Source organism: Lithobates pipiens, unplaced genomic scaffold (genome assembly GCF_037356315.1).
Source record: "Lithobates pipiens isolate NorthernLeopardFrog02 unplaced genomic scaffold, aLitPip1_a1.2 Scaffold_22, whole genome shotgun sequence".
NCBI lineage: Eukaryota > Metazoa > Chordata > Amphibia > Anura > Ranidae > Lithobates > Lithobates pipiens.
Genome location: NW_027507784.1, coordinates 172,183,086 through 172,203,024, shown reverse-complemented (window position 1 = coordinate 172,203,024; position 19,939 = coordinate 172,183,086). Strand labels below are relative to the sequence as shown.

At 44.5% G+C, this 19,939-nt stretch overlaps 1 protein-coding gene across 1 annotated transcript in view; it reads left to right on the top strand.

Annotated features, from left to right (window-relative positions):
• The first annotated feature begins 13,330 nt into the window (after window positions 1–13,330).
• LOC143924365 (aldehyde oxidase-like) overlaps window positions 13,331–19,939 on the top strand; it is a 191,887-nt gene continuing 185,278 nt past the window's right edge. Inside the window, exon 1 of the mRNA XM_077448645.1 lies at window positions 13,331–13,483. Coding sequence (XP_077304771.1) covers window positions 13,430–13,483 — 54 coding nt within the window. The 5' untranslated portion in view covers window positions 13,331–13,429. The remainder of the gene's footprint in view (window positions 13,484–19,939) is intronic.

Here is a 19,939-nt window from a genome sequence, read left to right as displayed (position 1 = left end):
TTGAAGTTTTAGGCTGCTTTCACACTGGGGCGAGAGCAGCGTCGGCGGTAAAGCGCCGCTATTTTTAGCGGCGCTTTACCGTCGTTTTAGCGGCGGTGTGCGGGCGCTAGCGGGGTGGTTTTAACCCCCGCTAGCGGCCGAAAAGGGGTTAAACCCGCCCGCAAAGCACCGCTGCAGCGGCGCTTTGCCGGCGGTATTGCCGCGGTGTCCCATTGATTTCAATGGGTAGCAGCGGTATAGGAGCGGTGAATACACCGCTCCTTCACCGCTGCAAAGATGCGGCTGGCAGGACTTTTTTCACCGTCCTGCCAGCGCATCGCTCCAGTGTGAAAGCCCTCCGGCTTTCACACTGGAGTTAAAGGGGCCGGTTTTTTTCAGGCGTTACACAGGCGCTATTTATAGCGCTGTAACGCCTGAATACCGCCCCAGTGTGAAAGCAGCCTTAGTCTTGTTTTGTGCCTCGATATCTCAGTGTAAAGTTCTGTTGCTGCTGCCCAGCTCTGCCCTTTTGCCATGTACAGATGACTCACCTTCAGACCCTGTTTTTACATATGTGTAAATAACCTGCATCGATATGTAAATAGCGGCGGCAATAAAAGGTAAATAGTCACAGACCACTGCATTGCTATGTAAATAGAGGCGGCATTCAGATGTTTATCATGTCCCCTGAGGTCATATCCACCATCCTTTCTGCTGAATGCTACCCACTGGGGAGGTAAAGGAGCATGCTTAAAAGTCCCACCTACAACTATACAGGCATACCCCACTTTTAAGTACACAATGGGGTTTATTTACTAAAGCTGGAAAGTGCAAAATCAGGCTCACTTCTGCATAGAAACCAATGAGCTTCTAACCTCGGCTTGTTCAATTAAGCTTGGGTAATAAAACCTGGAAACTCATTGGGTTCTACGCAGAAGTGAGACTGATTTTGCACTTTCTAACTTTAGTAAATAAACCCCATTGTGTACTTAAAAGTGGGGTATACCTGTAGTAATTAAGCCTAACATCAGCCTGTTCTGCAAAGGTAAGCAAATTGGAGGTGGAACCCTTCAAAATAACATGGTTCCACAGCACCCTGAATTTTGGTGCATGTGAATACACACGTCTCAGGCAACGAGGGTGTCATTAACAATTAATGCCACTGCTATGTATCTGCTAAAAGGCAGAATGTTTCTGTGGTGTCAGGAAAGCGATTTTGCATGTATTTCAGACACACACAAATGTGAACCCAGGCTAAACGTCTCAGTTACATTGGTGGTCAGTGTAAATCTTCTCATTACATTGGGGCTTGGCGTACAATCCTTTCATTCACACTAGTGACTAGTGTGAAGGTCCCCCTTACATTAGTGGTCAGTGTAAATCCCCATTACATTGGTGACCAGTGTAGAAACTCCTCTTTATATTGATAATTGTTAAAAAATCCAAACTTGCATTTGTGGTCAGTCTCAAATCCTCCCTTACATTAGTAGTACATGTAGAAGCCCCCTTTAAATTGGTGGCAAGTGTAAATCCCCCTTACATTGGTGGCCAGTGTAGAAATCCCCCTTTATTGGCTGTTGATGTAAAATCCCCCATTACATTAGTTGTCAGTGTAAATTCTTCATAATATCGATGAGCAGTGTACATTTCCCTTTACATTGGTGGTAAGTGCAGAATTGCCCTTACACTGGTGGTCAATGTAAATCCCCTTTACAATGGTGTTCAGTGTAAATCCCTCCTAACATTCGTCGTTGTGTAGAAGTGTCACCTTGCATTGGTGGCCAGTACAAATCTCTTTGACAATGGTTGTCAGGGAAAATTCCCTCTTACATGGAGGTCAGTGTATATTCCCCCTTATACTGGTGGTTGGTGTAAATGCTCTAATTACATTGTGTCAGTGTAGAAATCCCTCTTTTCTATTGGTGGGTGGTGTAAAATTCCCTGTTACATGGTGGTAAGTGCAAATTCCCCCTCACATTGATGGTCAGTGTAAATCCCCCTCACATTGGTATTCATTGTAAATTCCCTATTACATTGGTAGAATCCGCCCACTATAGACTTGCCAAAGATTTCCAGACCCCCCCCCCAGCATTGCCACTGATGCCTGGAGTCCTAGGATTCCTAGGAGTTTTATGCCTATGAATGGGTCCCCTCTTCTACCCATTCAATGGTGTGCAGGCAGGAGGAGATAATATGCTTTAACCTTTAGCAGCCAATCAGTGAGCAGTAATGCTGTGCACGAATCTCTTGCAACCAATCATTGAGCGGTAAGGATATGCAATAACATGTAGGAACCAATCAGTAAGCAGTAATAATGTTCAGTAATAATGTGCAGTAACCTCTAACAATCAATTAGTGAGTGGTATAGATGTCCAGTAACCTCTATCATTCAATTAGTGAGCAGTATTGATGTACAGTAATCGCTAGCATCCAATCAACAAGCAGAAGTCATGTTCTGTAATCTCTAGAAAATAAACAGTGAGCCATAATATGTGCTGTAACCTCTAGCAGCCAGTCAGTGAGCGGTAATGATACACTGTAACCTCTGGCAACCAATCACAATCACTGCCTGATCTAATTCAGTAAACTAATCTTGAGTCTAGCTGCTATTTATTGTATGTCTCAAAGCATGTGGAGAGCGAGATCGCATGGAAGGTGGGGCCCAAGAAAATGTTTGCTCAGGGTCCAGTAAATATTAAAGACGGCCCTAGGTGAAAGGCAGTGGTGAAGTTCCTCTTTCATTCTTCTAACTCAGGAGGTTCAGTTCTGGCAGTATGTGACAGAATTTGTGACTGTGACACAAATCCACCCATAAAGCTGCACATATACGTCGTCAGAATGGCACGTCTGGGCACAAGCACGTACCTGTACGTTGCTTTTTAAGTGCCCAGCTGTGGGTCGGGAGCGCGCCGCCAGCAGCGTGCTCACGACCCGGTCCTGAGCTCCGTGACCATGGACGCGGGACACAGAGCTGAAGAACGAGGAGAGGTCTGTGTAAACGAACCTCTCCCTGTGCTTCCTACTGTGGCTGTCACCGATCGCCTCTTCCCTTTTATAGGGAATGATGATCAGTGACGTCACATGCCAGGCCACGCCCCCCTACAATAAAAAACCACATAATGTCATACATAACACTACACTCCCCCCTAGTGGTTAACTCCTTCACTGCCAGTGTCATTTACACAAGAATCAATGCATTTAAATAGCACTGATTGCTGTATAAATGACAATGGTCCCAAACAATGTGTCAAAAATGTCCGATGTGTCCGCCATAATATCGCAGTCACAATAAAAATCGCGGCCATTACTAGTAAAACAAAAATATTAATAAAAATGCTATAAAACTATCCCCTATTTTGTAAACGCTATAACTTTTGCACAAACCAATCAATAATCGCTAATTGCTAATATGTAGAAGAATACGTATCGGCCTAAACTGAGGAAAAAAAACACAGAGGTGATCAAATACCACCAAAAGAAAACTCTATTTGTGGGAAAAAAAGGACGCCAATTTTGTTTGGGAGCCACGTCACACGCAGTGCCGAATCACAAAAAGGGGCCTGGTGCTTTGGCTGCAAATTGGTCCGGGGCTTAAGTGGTTAATAATAAAATGGATGGTGGAAATTTAAGCGATTGTCAGATGCATACTGCACTTACAGTGGGGAAAATAATTATTTGATCTCCAGGATATTTTGTAAATTTGCCCACTTACAAAGAAATTAAGGGTCTATAATTTTTATCATAGGTTTATTTTAAGTGATAGAGATAGAATATTAACCACAACTCCAGAAAAAAACACATCATATAAGTTGCAGTTCAGTAAGTAAAATAAGTATTCGATCGCCAATCAAAATATGACTTAGTACTTGGTGGAGAAACCCTTGTTGGCAAGCAGAATGGTAAGATGTTTCTTGTAGTTGGTTACCAGGTTTACACACATCTCAGGAGGGATTTTGGTCCACTCTTCTTTACAGATCTCCTCTAAATACTTAAAGTGGTTGTGAAAGCCTTCCAGCTTAAAGAGGAAGTAAGCCCTGATGGGTTTACTTCCTCTTTGATTCCCTGCAAAGGTAAAGCATAATGGACTACTATGCATCGCATAGTAGTCCATTATGTGTCACTTACCTGACACAGGAGCCAGCGATGTCACCGCTGTCCCCTGTAGTCCGGAGCATCCATCTTCTCGGTGGGTCTTGCTGCTCTGCCGCTGTCATTCGGCGAAGCCGCGATGACGTCACACCCGCGCATGCGCACAGGAGCCGCTACTCGCGGCATATCGCCGTTGACCGTGGCGCGCTCAGTGCGCCTGCGTGCCTCTGTCTACGGCGCGTGCGCCGTATACAGCGGCGCTTGTCTTTCGGCACATATCTCCTAAACCGTGTAGGTTTAGGAAATATTTCTTGGACCTACAGGTAAGCCTTAATCTAGGCTTACCTGTAGGTCAAAGTTGGTTGTAAGGGTTTACAAGCACTTTAATGCATTCCTTGTTTAGGTGTCAGCATTGCCCCTCACTTCCCCTTTTACTTACCTGAGCCCTCATTCGATGCAGTGCCTCATTGAATGCAGGGACCCTGAAAAGAGGAGGTTCTTGGGCACTCTGTGCAATTCTATTGCACAAAGCAGGTAAGTATATATATATATATATATATATATATATATATATATATATATATATATATATATATATATATATGGCTGCATTCACACCTGAGCGTTTTCAGTTTGTAAAACGCTCGTAAAATGCCCCAAAAAGTGCCCGAAAAACGCCCAGCAAGCAAAATCCCATTTATTTAAATTGTCCCTGTTCACATCTGCACATTTTATACCCTACAGGTAAAATGCCCCGAAGCTCAAAAAAGTACACAAGCTATTTTTTTGGGCAGATTACAGGCGTTTTTCTGCTTTTTACATTGGTGATTGTTTGACCTGTACAAAATCACGGCAATAAACGTGTAAAAATCATGGTAAAAATCATGCAACATTCTGCCTGAAACTATACGCTCAGGTGTGAATGCAGCCTTAGGCCCCTTTCACACTTGTGCGACTTGTCCTGCAACTTGGGACTGCAAAGTCGCATGACAAGTCGTACCCCATGATTTCCAATGAGGACTTCAAGTCGCACAGACTTTAACCACTACAGCCCGGACCAATAAACACCTTAAGGACCAGAGGTCTTTTTCCAATTTCGCACTGCGCTGCTTTAACTGGTAATTGCGCGGTCATGCAATAATGCACCCAAACAAAATTTGCGTCCTTTTCTTCCCACAAATAGAGCTTTCTTTTGATGGTATTTGATTGCCTCTGCGATTTTTATTTTTTGCGATATAAATGGAAAAAGAGCAAACATTTTGAAAAATAAATATATTTTCTTCTTTTTGTTATAAGAAAAATCGAATAAACTAAATTTTAGTCATACATTGAGGGCAAAATTTATTCAGCCACATGTCTTTAGTAAAAAAAATGTCAATAAGCGTATATTTTTTGGTTTGCGCAAAAGTTATAGCGTCTACAAACTAGAGTACATTTTCTGGAATTTACACAGCTTTTAATTTATGACTGCCTATCTCATTTCTTGAGGTGCTAAAATGGCAGGGCAGTACAACCCCCCCCCCAAATGACCCCATTTTGGAAAGTAGACACCCCAAGGAAATTGCTGATGGGTATGTTGAGCCCATTGAATATTTATTTTTTTTGTCCTAAGGGATTGAATAATGACAAAAAAAAAAAAATTTTTTTTACAAAAAGTTGTCACTAAATGATATATTGCTCACACATGCCATGGTTATATGTGGAATTGCACCCCAAAATATATTCCGCTACTTCTCCCGAGTATGGGGATACCACATGTGTGGGACTTTTTGGGAGTCTAGTCGCGCACAGCACCCCGAAAACCAATCACCACCTTCAGGATTTCTAAGGGTGCAAATTTTTGATTTGACTCCTCACTACCCATCACAGTTTCAAAGGCCATAAAATGCCAAAATAGCACAAAACCCCCCAAAATGACCCCATTTTGGAAAGTAGACACCCCAAGCTATTTACTGAGAGGCATGTTGAGTCCATGGAATATTTTATATTTTGCCACAAGTTGCAGGAATATTACAAACTTTTTTTTTTTGCACAAAGTTGTCACTAAATGATATATTGCTCACACATGCTATGGGCATAAGTCAAATTACACCCCAAAATAAATTCCACGTACGGGACCCCAAAAACCAAGCACTGCCTTCCGGATTTAAATATAAAATGCTACCAAAAAAACTGTTAGCGATCGCAGGGATCAGGCCTGACTCTGCGATCGCTGCAGTTATGTGTTTAGTGTTTTGTAAGTGACAGTGATCGATCGATACTGCACTTGGGTGGGCTGGGCAGAGGGGCAAAACGCAGGTGCTAGCAGGTACTGGGCTGATCCCATTAACAATGCGTTTTTTTGGAACCCTGAACTGCTGGGGACGCTAGTATAGATCTGATCAGATCAGATATTGATCTGTTCAGATTCTATACCACTACAGGAGGTTTATGCTTTGCGTGTGGGTGTTAGCGGTACTGGCACTAACCTAGCGCTGCCTGGGGCGACGCAGACCCTGACCCTAAAACCTAATTGATATCACCCGCCGGGTGATCAGGGGGTTAAACCTTTATTGGGTAATAAATGGTGGGTGCCCCGATGCTATAAAAAGCAAACTAACCAGAGTCACCCGTAACACTTATACGGTGATCAGTGGTGAAAGGGTCAACTAGGGGCAATCAGGGGGTTCAAATTTTTATTAGGTAGTATATGGGGGTCCCTGGCACTATATAAAAACCTGACGGGGAACCTAAATAACTAACTGGCTAACCAGCATCACCAGTGACACTTATACTGTGATCGCTGGTGAAAGGGTTAACTAGGGGCAATCAGGGGGTTAAAACCATTATTGGGTAGTATATCGGGGTACCTAGTGCTATAAAAACCTGGCGGTGAACCTAAAAAAAAAACTAGCTACCTAGCGACACTAGCGACACTAATGCAGCGATCAGAAAAATGATCGCTTAGTGACAGTGGCAAAAGGGGGTGAAAGGGTTAACTAGGGGCAATCAGGGGGTTAAAACCATTATTGGGTAGTATATCGGGGTACCTAGTGCTATAAAAACCTGGCGGTGAACCTAAAAAAAAAACTAGCTACCTAGCGACACTAGCGACACTAATGCAGCGATCAGAAAAATGATCGCTTAGTGACAGTGGCAAAAGGGGGTGAAAGGGTTAACTAGGGGCAATCAGGGGGTTAAAACCATTATTGGGTAGTATATCGGGGTACCTAGCGCTATAAATACCTGGCGGTGAACCTAAAAAAATAACTAGCTACCTAGCGACAGTAGCGACACTGATGCAGCGATCAGAAAAATGATCGCTTAGTGACACTGGCAAAAGGGGGTGAAAGGGTTAACTAGGGGCAATCAGGGGGTTAAAATCATTATTGGGCAGTATATCGGGGTACCTAGCGATATAAAAACCTGGCGGTGAACCTAAAAAAATAACTAGCTACCTAGCGACAGTAGCGACACTAATGCAGCGATCAGAAAAATGATCGCTTAGTGACACTGGCAAAAGGGGGTGAAAGGGTTAACTAGGAGCAATCAGGGGGTTAAAACCATTATTGGGTAGTATATCGGGGTACCTAGCGATATAAAAACCTGGCGGTGAACCTAAAAAAATAACTAGCTACCTAGCGACAGTAGCGACACTGATGCAGCGATCAGAAAAATGATCGCTTAGTGACACTGGCAAAAGGGGGTGAAAGGGTTAACTCTAGGGGCAATCAGGGGGTTAAATCTTTATTGGGGGTGATAGGGGGCTACCCTGGACCTAACACTAACTGCCCTGACAGTTTTAACTGTTACAACTGACACTGAATGCATTGATCAGTAAAGAAATGATCAATGCAATCAGTGACACTGTGACTGGGGGGGGGGTCGGGGGGCGATCGGGGGGGGATCGGGGGGGTTTGTGTACCTATGTGTACCTATGTATCAGTGTAGTGTTTTGGTGCACTTACTTTTAGTCTTCTCCTCGTAGTCCGGTCAAAAAGACCGCCCCGAGGAGAATGACATCACTTCCTCCTTCCTGTGTAAACAATACACAGTGGGAGGAAGTTCGTCATTGGTCAGGAGCGATCCAGAGGGGGTGGCCAGAAACCAACGGCCATCCCCTCATCACGGATCGCTCCTGGAGGGAAACAGACCGCCGTATCCAGCGGGAGGGGGTCCGATCGGACCCCCCACCCGCTGGAAGGCAGGCACGTACATTTACGTGCTTGTGCCTGCCTGTGCCATTGCGATGACGTACAATGGCAATACGGCGGTCCTTAAGTGGTTAAAGTAGTCCTGTTCTACTTTTGTCAGACTTTGATGCTAGTTCAGGTCCATAGACCTCACGTTTATACAGGCATTCCCTGAAATCACGCCAAAATCTCATTAAACTCGCGACTGTAAAATCACAGCAAAATTGCATCAACTTTTAAGTCGCAGAAGTGTGAAAGGAGCCTTAAGGTTTCTTGGCTGTTGCTTGGCAACTTGAAATTGGGTTAGGATTAAGGTCTGGAGACAGACTAGGCCACTCCGTGAACTTAATGTGCTTCCTCTTGAGCCACTCCTTTGTTGCCTTGGTGGAATGTTTTGGGTCATTGTCATGCTGAAAGACCCATCTGTGACCTATCGTCAGTGTTCTGTTTGAAGGAAGAAGGTTCTCATCCAAGATTTTACAATACTATGGCCCCATCCATTGACCCCTCAATGGGGAAAAAGTCGGCCTGTACCTTTAGAAGAGAAACAGCCCCGAAGCATCATGTTACCACCTCCATGCTTGACTTTAGGGAAGGTGTTCTTAGGGTCATAGTCAGCATTTTTCTTCTTTCAAATACGGCGAGTTGAGTTAGCAATACTTATGTTTCTCACTGAACTGCAACTCAATTTATGACATTTGTATTATGTGTTTTTTCTGGATTTTTGGTTGATATTCTGTCTCTATAATTTAAAATACATCTATGATAACAATTATAGACCCTTAATTTCTTTGTAAGTGGGCTGACTGAAAGGGATCAAATAATTATTTTCCCCACTGTATGTCTACAGCTGAAATCAATTCCTTTATGGAACACAGTGGGGGGGGGGTTTACTAAAACGGGTGCACACAGAATCTGGTGCAGCTGTGCTTATCAGCTTCCAGGTTTTAGCCTGCGGGCAGACTGGGTATGATTTAAAGTGGTTGTAAAATCAGAAGGTTTTTTTTCTCTTAATGCATTCTATGCATTAAAGTGGGAGTCCGCCGTTTTTTTTTTCTTTTAAAAGCCAGCAGCTACAAATACTGCAGCTGCTGACTTTTAAAATAATGACACTTACCCGCCCAGCGCGCCCGCTCTCGATCGTCTCTCGGGTGCTGCCGCCACCATCTTGGCTATGGGAATCAGGAAGTGGAGCCTTGCGGCTTCATTTCCCGGTTCCCTACTGCGCATGCGTGAGTCGCACTGCGCAATAAGGATGGTCCCCGCTGTCTCTGGGATCCGCGTGTTTCCCAGCAGACAGCAGGGGACCTTCGGAAAGGGGCATAGATATCTGCGGAAAGGGGCGTATATTCTGCAGATATCTATGCTGGAAGTGGGTGCAGATACCTGTACTGTACATGTACCTGCACCCCCCTCCCCCCTGAAAGGTGCCAATTGTGGCGCCGGAGGGGGGGAGGGTTCCAATTAGGGTTGCCACCTGTCCAGGATTCACCCGGACAGTTCGGGTTTGGAACCATGCATCCGGGTTTCAGGCTGCCTGAAACCCGGACACATTATTCAGACTGGACTATGGCTTCCCAGCAGGGTTGCTGGCTGCAGTTGTCTAAGCTGAGAGTGACTTTTACATTCTTTCACGCTGCCCGAAGCCAGCACTAACAACCCCCCCCAAACACACACACAGACGGGAGAGGAGAGAGGGCTCGATCTGCACCTCCCCCCCCCACCCCCTACCCGTCTGTGTCTGCCCACACTCCAATCCCGGGCACTGTACTTCAGAAAAGGAAAGTGGGGGCTGGAAATTTGAAGTCCAGCAGCCTCAGATACATCTGGATGAGAGGTGCTGATTCCCAAGGGGTGAGTGAGCTCACCATCCATCCCAGTCTGTGACTGACGTCTCCCCCTTCTCTCTCCTGCCTCTGAGAGAGTACACTAAGGTATATCAGGGTTCTCAGAGCACCCCTTACATCAGATTTCCCCTTTACACCAGAGGCCACAGTGTTTCCTCTCCATACATCAGAGTTCTCAGTGTTCCTCCTTAAATCCGGGTTCCCCGAGGATCCCTTATGTCAGAGTCCCCAGAGTTCTCCTTATCATCAGAGTCTGCAGAGTCCCCCCTTACAGTGAAAAGGAACTCTACGAGTTCAGATGTAAAAGGGGAACTCTGCGGACTCTGATGTAAAGGGGGCCCTTGTTATTAATTACATATGATTAGAAATGTTATTTAATAACTATATATATATATATATATATATATATATATATATATATATATATATATAGTTTATAATATAAAAAAATAATAATTGCTGTGCGCAGCTAAAGTGTTGGGGTTTGACTTGAAGAAAAGGTGGCAACCCTAGTTCCAATGAGCGGAAGCTCCACTTTAGGGTGGACCTCCGCTTTAAGTTAAAAAGCCTTCTATGTGCAGCTTACCTTACCTGAGGTCCCTCTCTATCCAGCGATGTCCATGAGTGTCTCAGCCATCTGAGATCCTCCCTCCTGATTGGCTGAGACACAGCAGCGGCGCCATTGGCTGCCACTGCTGTCAATCAAAGCCAACTAGCCAATCAGGGGAAAGAGGTGGCGGGGGCAGGTCAGGACTCCATGTCTAAATGGACACAGGTAGCTGTGACTCAGCTCGGGTGCCCCCAAGCTACTTGCTGTGGGGACACTGAACAGGAAGGAGGGACCAGGAGCACAGAAGAGGCACCTGAAAAGCTCCCTGGATCCTCTGGGTGAATCGCTGTCATGATATGTCTGTCCCTTTAGGAGCTCTATGCGCTTGGTCACGATACCTGCTGGCCATCCATGATTGCCCCTGACAGACAGAACGGAGATCTGTCAATGTAAACAGACAGATCTCTGTTCTATCAGGGGAGGAGAGACAGATCTGAAGATTAGGAACAGTGATTGGTCTCCTCCTCCAGGCAGTCCCATACCCCCACAGGGGGTTAGAACACACATGAGGGAACACATTTAACCCCTTAATTGCACCCTAATGTTAATCCTTTCCCTGTCAGTGACATTTATACAGTGGATATACAGTGGCTATTTTTCACTCTGATCGCTGTATAAATGTCAATGGTCGCAAAAAAAGTGTCAAAGGTGTCCGATCTGTCCACGGCAATGTCGCAGTCCCGCTAAAAATCCGCTGATTGCCACCATTACTAGTAAAAAAAAAAAAAAAATGCCATAAATCTATCCCCTATTTTGAAGATCCTATAACTTTGGCGCAAATCAATCAATATACACTTACCGTATTGCGATTTTTTGTTTATTTTTTGTTACCAAAAATATGTAGCAGAATACATATCGGCCTAAACTGATGAAGAATTTTTTTTTTGGGGGGGGATATTTATTATAGCAAAAAGTAAAAAATATAGTTTTTTTTTCAAAATTGTCGCTCTTATTTTGTTTATAGCACAAAAAATAAAAACCGCAGAGGTGATCAAATACCACCAAAAGAAAGCTCTATTTGTGGGAAAAAAAGGACATCGATGTTGTTTGGGTACAGCGTCGCACGACCGCGCAATTGTTAGTTAAAGCAACGCAGTGCCTTATCGCAAAAAATGGCCTGGTGAATAAAGCAGAGTTCCACCCATATAAAAGTGTAGCTGCTGACTTTTAATTATTGGACACTCACCTGTCCCATGGTCTAGCGTTGCGGGCGAACAAACCTCCTACGCCTCTCCCCCTCCTCTCCCCGGCACCGGTATTGTGGCTTCACAGCTGGGCACGCGCTGCACATGCGTGAGCTGTGCTGTGCGCTGTGATTGGCCGGGCACTCTTCTGGGACCGGTGATGTGTCCCAGAAGATTGCACGGAGGGAGGGGGGAGAGGTGAACTTCCATCTGGCTCCCCTGAGCCCCGGGAGGAAGTGGAAGCTGGACAAAAATGTGGCATGTCAGTGGGTTATCTGCACTTAAAGCGGAAGTTCCATTTTTGGGTGGAACTCCGCTTTAAGGGGGTAAAGCCTTCCGGTCCCTAAGTGATTAAGGCCCAACTTAAACCACTACTTCAACACTACTTCTGTGCAATTTGTAACAATTTGATATGACTTCAATACTACTTTATGAGAGGGACTGTCCAGTGTTCATGTAACAGGGAGAGACAGTGATTTTATATACAAAAGTTTAATTAGCAAAGGGTTAATCACTTCTTTCAGGCTCAATTAGTGCTGAGGACACAGGCAGGATTTGCAGCACGATTTACATTATAGTCTATGGCAGTGAAATCGTGATGAAGTCCTGAAAAAGTAATACATGAAATACTTCTCCAATTGTACTACTTATTGTACTTATTAAGACACTGCTATAAAGATACATTAGATGCTACTTCAGGTACCATTTGTAAATCGTATGTTGTGCCTGAAGTTGTAGACCGAGGGCTAATGCTGGCCATACACTATACGAAACATTGCCCGAAATTTGGGCATTTAGACAGTTCGTTCATTTTTCAGACAGTTAATGGGCACAAATTCGATAATCGTTGGGATGTTTTTGAGCTGAAAAAATGAAGGGCAAGTTTGGAAGTTTTCTGCCGAACGAACGATAAATTGAAAGGTTAATGTGTTTCCTGTCCGAACTGTCTGCACTAGGTATATGTAAAAAAAAAAATGCATTCATTTCGGTCCACTGTACGATTTATCGGTCATTATATTATCGGTCATTATATGATGGCACTCTCTTTTGTGCTCACGGCCGAATGTTCGTTTTTCAAAAATGGGTTTGTCCGATTCTTCGTATAGTGTATGTCCAGCATTAGGCTGGCCATACATTATACAATTTTCTTATTCAATTTTCCTTTAGATATACCAAAACTGTATAATATGAGGTGTATACAATCAGGTAAGCCCTTGCACTACATAGTTGAAGTTAAATCTAAAGAAAATTGAGTAAGAAAATTGTATAGTGTATGGCCAGCCTAATTCTCAAAGCTTAATTTAACAATCTAAAGTTGGAAGCTGATTGGTTAGTTACTATGCACACTCAGAACTGGCTTATCTAACATTGTCTAATATTGTTGCCTTATTATGTGACCTAGAAGGAGGCACGATTGTGATTGTGGACTTCCCACAATTCTTCTGCCAATGGAAACACGGAGGAGGATTCTTTTCTTATGTTGGCTCAGTTCCTGAAACTATTTGTCAAGCTACACACAAACACGCACACTTACAACGAACACTAAACATGACAAGTCCAACTAATTCCAGTGAGTTGCTGTTTTTTGTGAATGGAAAGAAGGTAAGACATTGATTGCAAGCCTTTACTACCAGCTCCGATAGTCTGTGAGTAGTTTAGAAGTGTGCACATATTTTCAGACGGGGTTAGGACTGTAGAATCACAGCTGTGCTCACACAGATCCCATTGCCTGTTATGATCAGAGACAGGAATGAGGCGGGGGATGAGGCTTTTTTTATCCCTGCAAAGGCAATAGCAGTACAATATGAATATGAGCTGATGTTAAATATGCCGTTACCAAGAAAGAATAAAGCATGACGTGATGTTAAAGAGCATTGTAAAGTGATTAAAGTGATTGTAAAGGATCGTTTTTTGTTTTTTTTTAAAATAACAAACATATCATCCTTACCTCCACTGTGCAGCTCGTTTTGCACATAGTGGCCCCGCACATCCTCTCTTGGGAACTGCTCTCCCGAGAGGGTTACCTTGCGGGCACACTCCTGAGTCCAGCATTTGCGTCCACAGACACTCCGGACTCAGCCCCGTCCCCGTCACCTGCATCATTGGATTTGATTGACAGCAGCGGGAGCCAAAGGCTGCACTGCTATCAATCTATCCAATCAAGAGCCAGGACCCCATGGAGAGAGGGACAGCCCGTCCCCGCCGAATAGATGAAGGGGCTCAGGTAAGTAAAACAGGGGGGCTGGGGAACCAGTGACTGCCAGGTGTTTTTTTTACCTTAATGCATATGATGTGTTTTCTCTACTTTTGTTACTCTTTTGAAGGTCATAACTAATATCATATAGCAAAATAGAGGCCTGGTATAAAAAAAAAGGTCTTAAAGGATAATTTCACCTTTTTTTTCAGATTTAAAAAGAGTGCATTAATTATTTTTTTTAATAGGTACTGGAAAGCATTGCGCAGGCGATCACAGGTGCCATGCATGACTCCTGCAGACTTGTCAGTAGCAGTCAGTATTTGTCTGCTCGTACCTCGTATGGCCAGGCAGATACACACTGACAAGAAAAGACAAATAACTACCAGAGAGCTCAAAGGGGTTGTAAAGGTTCATGTTTTTTTCAGGTGAAAAAACATCTAATGATTACCGCCCCCCCCAGCCCCCCGGTTTGCTTACTTGAGCCCTCAAAAGTCCCACGCTCGATCATTGCCTGGACTTCTCGGCTCTTCATTGGATAGATTGATAGCAGCGCAGGCTTTGGCTTGCACTGCTGGCAATCAAATCCAATGACGCGTACGCTGGGGGGCGAGGCCGAGTCCTGCACCTTGGCGGCTATGGACGCCAGAAAGCAGGACTCAGGAGCACGCCCACAAGGTAACCTCCCTGGCCGAGTGCTTCTCCCAGGGGGTTATCGGAGAGGGGGAGCAGCTAGGAGAGCCACCGGGGGGACCCCAGAAAACGCCATTCGGGGCCACTCTGTGCAAAACAAGCTGCACAGTGGAGGTAAGTATGACATGTTTGTTATTTTTTTTTTTTAAATTGAACCTTTAGTGTCACTTCAACAGTGCCATAGTAGTGCATTGAGAACTACAAGCTGACAGTTACAATGGCTGTCAGTACTTGTAGTTTTTCATTCACAGAATTTTTTTTTTAAATCCGTGACAGCGAGCAGGGGGAGAAGATCCCCCCCACCCCCAACTTGCTGTCACTAGATCCAGCAGTGGCCTCAGGAGTCAGAAAATGTTACACGTTCCACCCTAAAAACGAGTGGAACATGTTCCCAAGGGTGAACTTATCCTTTAGCCCTGGTTCAGCGCAATTTCAGGTGCTACTTGATAGACTTCTGTGTGGCTTCATGCACAGGTATCTATTGAATTCACACCTAAAATCAGCAAAAGTAATGCAGGAACTACTTTTGCAAATCTGTGCGGCGTGGCGCCCCAAAATCAGTGTCACACCGATTGGAACAGTGTCATTGCCTCCAATAGGCTGCGATCTCTAAAATCGCATGACAAATCACTCCAATGTGAACCCAGGCTTAGGCTGGGTTCACACAGAAGCACACTCTGGCTCACAGCAGGGGTTCAGTGCATCTCCATTCACCGTTTTTGCCTTCCTCTGGATCAATTGTCGGATTGCGTATATGGAAGTTTTTGAATTGTGTGTGTTTTGTTTTTTCCTGTGGGTTGAACTGGATGAACGTGTGTCTTTTTTCAACCAGATTAACTTTGTAACTATTTAATAATAATCATCATGCAAGAAGAAATTATGTTCTGTTCCTGTACAATCCAAGACATGAAGTCAGCAGAAGCTACTTCTGATTGGCTGCTATGGATTTGTGTACACTTTTGTGAGCTACAGCACATTGAAAATGGATTGTATACTGTACATGGGATTTCTTTACTTTCTTTCATGTCAGTATGCTTGCAAAAGCAATTTTAATCAACTTTGAAGGATCTTTAATGCAAGCTAGTGTTACCCATGTATACAAATCATACATGAGGCTGGGTTCACACTTATGCAAATTGGATGCTGGTTCACACATATCCGCAGCGGCTCCGGTGCGAATTGAGCAGGAGCCCTGTGCGTCTTTTGGTCCGTTTTAGGTCTGAATTCAGCCAAAAATTCAGGCTGAAATCGGATCTGAATCGGTGAACAGAGACGCACTGGACTCCTGCTGTGAGGAGCTGCGAGTTCCAGTGTGAACCCAGCCTAAAACACTAAGCCTTATTTATGTGACTGGAGCTACAGTATGTGCAGGCAGCCCATGTTTCTGTATGAAGATGCAGTGGCTGTTCAGACACAGTCGCATATCCTTATGTGGGTATACCCACATTAGGAAGGTATACACACTTGTCTGTGTTCAGGACATCATGCCTGTCACATTGTGACTATTGGACGTACTGCTTTTCCATCCCCATTGAGCAGGGCCATTTTTAAGGCAGGGCAAAAGGGGCAGCTGCCCTGGGCCCTGTCATTGTTGTGGGGCCCAAAGCAGCTGCCTCATACTTGGCAGCTATCCCAGTTCAAATTCCTGTGTCCCTTGAGGTTTTAGTCCCGTGCTGTGTCATGATATCTCAGTGTGAAGTTCTGTTATTAATGCTGCCCAGCTCTGTCCTATTGTGTACAGATGACTCACCTGTAGACCCTGTGTTTACATGTAAATACCGACATAGATATTTAAATAGTGACAGCATTCATATGTAAATAGCAGCAGACCGGCAGGATTCATATGTAAATAGAGGCAGTATTCATATGTATATCATGCCCCCCTGAAGTTATATCCCCCATCACCTATACTGAATGCTGCCCACTGGGGAGGTAAAGGGGCATGCTTGAAAGTCCTGCCTACAACTGTGGTCATTAAGCCTAACATCAACCTGTTCTGCAAACATAAGAAAATTAGTGGGGGAAGGTAGTGTGGGGTGTGCAGAGGTGGGCTGAGAACAAATTACAGTTTGGGGTACACAGGTGAGCAAGGAGGGGATGTATGGAGATAATTAAGGTGGATGCCAAGATGAGCAGAGGAAGCAGTTGGGGTTAGGGGAGGGGGAGTGAAGAGGATGGGGGAGGTTTGGGATGCAGAGGTTAGCATGGGTTTAAGGATGCAAGCGTGTACCGATAGGGTAAAGACGTAGGTCACGTGTAGGGCAGACCATTCATTTCAATGGGCTGTTCTATGCGCTACAAATGCAGAAGAAACTCCCAAACCCTTTTCCAAAATCACACGGTGCCAAAACACATGTCAGCAGATGCATGAGGGTGTCTTTAACAATTAATGGCACTGCTGTGTATCTTCTAAAGAGCAGCTTGTTTCTGTGGTGTCAGGAAAGAGATTTTGCATGCTTTCCCAACACACACAAATGTGAACGCAGGCTAAATGTCTCAGTTACACTGGTGGTCAGTGTAAATCTTCTCATTACATTGGTGCTTGTGTAGAATCCTTTCATTCACACTAGTGGCCAATGTTAATGTCCCCCTTACATTGGTGGTCAGTGTAAATCCCTATTACATTTTGGTGGCCAGTGTAAACCCCTATTACATTAGTGGTCAGTGTAAATCCCTCCTTACATTGGTGGTTACTGTGAATGCTTCTATTACATTAGTGGGCAGTGTAAACCCCTACTGCATTGGTGGCCAGTGTTGAAACTCCTCTTTATATAAAAAAAAATCAGCATTGCCATTGATCCCACCCCCCCAGCATTGATACTGATCCCAGGAGTCCTAGGATCCCTAGGAGTTTTCTGTCTATTAATGGGCCCCCTCACCTCCTCAATCCATAGTGTGCAGGCAATGAGGAGATGATGTGTTGTAACCTCTAGCAACCAATCAGTAAACAGTAATGATGTGCAGTAACCTATAACAACCAATCAGTGAGCAGTATTGATGTAAAGTAATCTCTAGCAACCAATCAACAAGCAGAAATTATGTGCGGTAACCTCTAGCAACCAGTCATTGAGTGGTAATCATACACTGTAACCTCTGGCAACCAATCACAATCGCTGTCTGATCTGATTCAGTAAACAGATTTTGAGTCTAGCTGCTTTTTATTGTATGTCTCAAAGCAAAAATGTTTTTGCCCAGGGTCCAATCAATATTAAAGATGGCCCTACCATTGAGAAATATGAGCTGCTTGCCTACCTCCAGGCAGCTTCAGCTTCATAAACGTAATCTGTGCAAATGAGCCCCAACAGGCTTTTCAATATAAAAGTAAAAAAATGTATTAACTAATAAACACTGATGATCAATCAGGTACTGCAATTCTGACCACAATAATGTGAATTATTTTAGCAAAACATTACTGTACTGCACACTTCACAGTTGCACTTTGCCCTGACTGATTGTAAAAGTATATGTGAACCTTTACCTTTATGTGAACCCATTCAGTATACAATAGAAATGCAAGCCAAAAAATTGTGTATGTACAGTGTATTTGTAGTCAGAATCTTCACTTGGAAATGCGATACCCTAACTACCAAGACCTGAGGTGTGTCTTGGCCTAGCTGACACTTACACTTACCTCTGCTCCAGCGTGTGTCTCCTCTGCTCCTTTCCCTAAGTGCCAGGCATTCAATAGGCTTTGGCCAGTCAGGAAACAGGTCTGACTCCCTGCTTCCTGATTGGCGGGGAGGAAAGTTAGTGTGAAAATAGTGAAAATTTATTTGCTATTGTCACACAATTGGGTGGGATCAGGGCACACTCTCTGCTTCCCAAGCCCACCATATTTTGAAGCCTATTAGAGCCTCAGCCATAGGAATCCATGTGTCCGGCTTTCTGAAAGGGGCCAGGTGCATTATTGAATGGGGGGGTGGCGCCCATGCACCCCAGTGCACGGGCCACCACTGGTGGGAACCCTGAAGACGAGCTCTGGCCAGCCTTCTTACTTGTAGTCAGAGTCTTCACTTGGAAATGCGATACCCTAACTACCAAGACCTGAGGTGTGCCTTGGCCTAGCTGGTCAGTACGCCTAAAAGAGGGTAAAAAGACACGAAAGTAGGTGTGATAAGAAAGCTTGATGAAGGGTAGGTAACAATCTGTCTAGTAGAGTAGCGAATGCCCAGATGGCTTCAGTATACGGCTCTGGTATGTATCGGCTATAAAAGGAGGAATACAAGTGTCACATGAGTTGATGATAGCAAGGGACCCCCTGTTTGTAACCTGCGAAACTGCCCAGAACCCAAATAAATGTCCCCGTAAATTACTTGGATTAAGCCTCATTTTTGAGAAAAACACAGACATGAGAATGAGCTGCTTGTAGTGAGAGGATACATGGGGGGCAAGTGAGCAAGGGCTGACCCTAGGAGCTCCTATGAAAAAATTGCAGAGGGGATTGAACACTTCAAAACGGATGCCATTTGAGTAGCTCTGTAAAATTCTCATGAACCCAGCCGAAATTCCCTACTATCTCACCACAGGCGCATATGAAAGATCGCGTTTAAATTGACCGGCTCTGACTTCTTTCACTCACACATCCCTGGGGCATGATTCCCGACTTAGGGAACTGTCGGCAATCCCGAATGCCGACAGTTGGACATCTAAGGGAATACTATTTCTACACCAGGTAATTGCCCCACTTGGAGTATGAAACGTCCCATCACTGCAGGACGAGTTTTAGCTACCTCCACACATGTTATTTAGATATATGCAGATAAGGCACACCCGCCAAACCCAGTCCGCAGATGGCTTTCCAAACCCGCAAACCCTATCCATGGTAGAGGTAATCATAGGCGCAGATCCATCTAAACTGATATCCACTTTTTATAATATATTAAGAACCCGTTCAATATCACAGATTGTAGACACGGTCAGGGCTAGGTGGGAGGAGGATGTAGGCCCCATGGAAGAAACAGATTGGGATTGAGATTGAGATTTTAGAAAACACTAAGAAGGAATCCCCCAGACTCTCTGAGTGTCTGACTCAATTATATATTATACATAAGTTATACATCGGTAAGAATCGGCAAGCACCACCCAAACCAGAACCCACAGTGTCCAAGGTGTGCATGCCACCCATGCACATTCTATCATTTATTTTGGACATGCCCAGATATCCAGAGTTA